The 3473-nt window shown below is 31.5% G+C and overlaps 1 protein-coding gene across 1 annotated transcript in view; it reads right to left on the bottom strand.

Moving 5' to 3' along the window:
* Positions 1–941: 941 nt before the first annotated feature.
* The window catches only part of LOC106465045 (NADPH--cytochrome P450 reductase-like), a 38740-nt gene continuing 36208 nt past the window's right edge, over positions 942–3473 (bottom strand). Inside the window, exons 13-14 of the mRNA XM_013925235.2 lie at positions 2719–2950; positions 942–2439 (exon numbers count right to left, since the gene is read on the bottom strand). Coding sequence (XP_013780689.1) covers positions 2295–2439; positions 2719–2950 — 377 coding nt within the window. The 3' untranslated portion in view covers positions 942–2294. The remainder of the gene's footprint in view (positions 2440–2718; positions 2951–3473) is intronic.

Below are 3473 nucleotides of genomic sequence, written 5' to 3'. Positions count from 1 at the left end.
CCAAGTGAACCACTTCTAAATTAAGGAAAGTTGGTGCGTGGTGTTGATTAGCTGCCTTCCCCCAAGTGAACCACTTCTAAATTAAGGAAAGTTGGTGCGTGGTGTTGATTAGCTGCCTTCCCCAAAATGAACCACTTATAAATTAAGGAAAGTTAGTGTGTGGTGTTGATTAGCTGCCTTCCCCCAAGTGAACCACTTACAAATTAGGGAAAGTTAGGGTGTGGTGTTGATTAGCTGGCCTTCCCCCAAGAGTTTATACAAGCTCAGACTTTATACATTTCAGTCAACGTTAATCGTTGATTAACAGTACGTAGAATACACAAAATTTAAGTCTTATTATATAGTTGTCTTAAACTATAATGGTTTATTCTCAGGAAATAACATCAAGATTAGGCCTAATCTTTCATAAGCTGTTTATTATTACCAACATTTAGTAGTATTACCCTCCATAAAAGTTTTACGGTTAAGAAAAGCACTTGATTTACATTTCAATTTTACTTAAACTTAACACAGCGAAATTTTTTTATTTTGTTTTTCTTAGTATAATTAAACTGTATATAATCTGCAGACAGAAATGTACTGTAAACAGCACTAAGTTTCCTATCTGATAAAACTACTTCAGAGAAATCTTAAGCATATACTTGAGAAATTAAAATCAAATGCCCTAACTACCCCTGAAAAAAATGTGTATCATCCAATACAGTACCGAACAACTTACCGCATTACAAAAGCACTTAGCATTGATTGTAGAGACAGCCATTTGTTTATTGCTAATAGTTGTGCTGTATAGTCACAATTATCAGGATTCAAAATACTTATTAAAAAAACAACCAATTTCACACAATGCCATTTTTCACAAAAAGCCTATTTTTGTTTCACATTTACCCCCCCCCCAAAAAAAATAATAATTGTGTTTCTTTTTTTTAAGATTAAGCAAGTTATTTTTTTGTTTTATAAAAACAATCAATCATTCTAAACACAGAAGTTAGTTCACCAATTTTGAAGTAACTTTGATAATAAAATAATGCATAGAACCACTCTTGAAGTAAATGTAAAAATTACATTGGAAGAGACTTAAGTAAAATCAACACTTGCACAAGATATGATCTTTATTATCAATTACAGTCAACTAGTTTCGGTAACAGTTACCATCATCAGGGCTAGTATCTAACTATTACTGAAACTAGTTGACTAAATAACATTCAATGTGCCAAAAAAAACGTCGCTTTTTTTTTTACACTTAATATTGTAGCACAATGTTCATGAGAAAAAAAATTATGTTTAAACAACACTTTGATAAAAAGTCATTATGAATAGTGCAACTAACTCCATCCACCAGTCGTAAGCTCTCTACGTCGTCTGCAAGATACTTTGCTGGATGAAACTTGTTTCAGTACCCGAAACAAGACCTTATCCCAAAATTTTATACTTCACTAACAAAGAACATCTTCCAATTATCAAGAAGTTCGTAAACATATACAAAATACTATTTGATCCCCACTAAAAGGCTTTTTTTTTCTTTAAAAAATTTAACAATAATGTGGTTTACTTTAATTACTAATTACTCTTCTCAATAGAACAAGTCTACAACGTAAATATAATTAAAAAATTTATTTATGAATAAGAAATTTAACAACATTTCAACAGTGACCCTACTACAACTTATCCTAAGTAATCATTACTTCAGTACTGACACGTAATTAAAAAAAATTTTTTTTTTTTTAGTCCAGTTAATAAATGACAAGACCAATTCAATATACAGTTACTTAAGGCCCTCCGTGTGCGTCTTCTGGAACGATTTAAAAAGCACACACATAAAAACATTTGTAAACCATCTTGATGATTAAAAATATAAGTGACAAAAATTATTTTGTAACTAAAATAATAAATACAAGTAACTTTTACTCAGTCTCTAATAGGTTATTGGATTTTATCAAGTACTTATATAAAGAAATGAAAATCATCCGTTTACTAGGACTAATTCACAATAGATCATTATTAAAAATTATGGACACGTATCACAACCTACATTTACACAGATATGTTGGTTTTCACAGTTTTGTTACAGGCCTGTTAAGAATGAGCGAAATGACAGTATAATTTTTATTTGTCATATGGAAAAACAGGAGTATCGGTTCTCTTGGAGAATTAGTACGTTAATGTGATGTATCTTAGGTTGTGCAGATTCTGCACTAACTTTATAAATAGTATAGCTGAAGGAATATATGGAGTATTCTTTAGCGAGACCAAGGTTCTGCTTTTTGAAATACTTTTTCCACAACACTGATTTCAAATCAGCTCCACACATCAGCAGAGTAACGACGCTGGGACTCCATGCGTTTTAAATAGGCTTCTGCTTCTTGTCTGGATTTTCCACCCTTTTCTTGTATCACTTCCAATATTATATTGTGCACGTCTCTAGCCATGTTACGAGCATCTCTACGAAAAACAATAAGGGAAGCCGTTATACCACTACAAACAACTTACGATGAAACTAAATATAGTTTTAATGGGAACCAGTAATATTAGGAGACACTTATCAACATGTTTAATTTTATCAGATAAATGAATTCATCAATTTTACTCACAAAGCTTAGAAAGTTTTGAAAATTACTGAACTTTCCAGCAAGTACCTCTCTAATTAAGCAGAGTGCTCTTAAAAACACCCTAGGTGTGTATTCAAAGCAATAAAATGGTTGTCTTACAAATAATACTTACCCACACACATAGATATGGCCATTCTTCTCTCCAATCACATCCCACACTTCTTCTTTATTCTGACGTAACAAATGGGTAACGTAGACTTTCTGTGGCTGGTCTCGAGAGAAAGCCAGATAGTACTTTGTTAGAGTTCCACTTTCCACATATTGCTGAAGCTCATCTTCATACATAAAGTCCTCTGATTTTTTCCTGCACCCGAAGTACAGGATCATCTCTCCGACAGGCTTGTCTAAGTGTTTAGAACAGTCATTAACACTCGAGATCAGTATCTTTTAAAAATGAAATTTTAACTGGCTTTCTAACATAGTGTTTCTAAGAATAACTAAAAATGATATTTATTTCTAGCTTAAATTGTAAAATATAAGAACTACATAATTATAGAAAAATGATCCCTATCTATACAACTTGAATACAACCCACAGATCAGCAGTAATTCTGTTTTCAAAAACCGCTTTCAACACTTATACTTTCTAAACTTCAACTTTCAACACTTATACTTTCTAAACTTCAACTTTCAACACTTATACTTTCAACACTTATACTTTCTAAACTTCAACTTTCAACACTTAACTTTCAACACTTATACTTTCTAAACTTCAACTTTCAACACTTATACTTTCAACACTTATACTTTCTAAACTTCAACTTTCAACACTTATACTTTCTAAACTTCAACTTTCAACACTTATACTTTCTAAACTTCAACTTTCTAAACCACTTTCAACACTTATACTTTCTAAACTTCAACTTTC

The sequence above is a fragment of the Limulus polyphemus genome, unplaced genomic scaffold, assembly GCF_000517525.1.
Source record: "Limulus polyphemus unplaced genomic scaffold, Limulus_polyphemus-2.1.2 Scaffold1817, whole genome shotgun sequence".
Classification (NCBI taxonomy): domain Eukaryota; kingdom Metazoa; phylum Arthropoda; class Merostomata; order Xiphosura; family Limulidae; genus Limulus; species Limulus polyphemus.
Note: the sequence above shows the minus strand (reverse complement) of the source record. Positions and strands in the feature narration are given on the sequence as shown.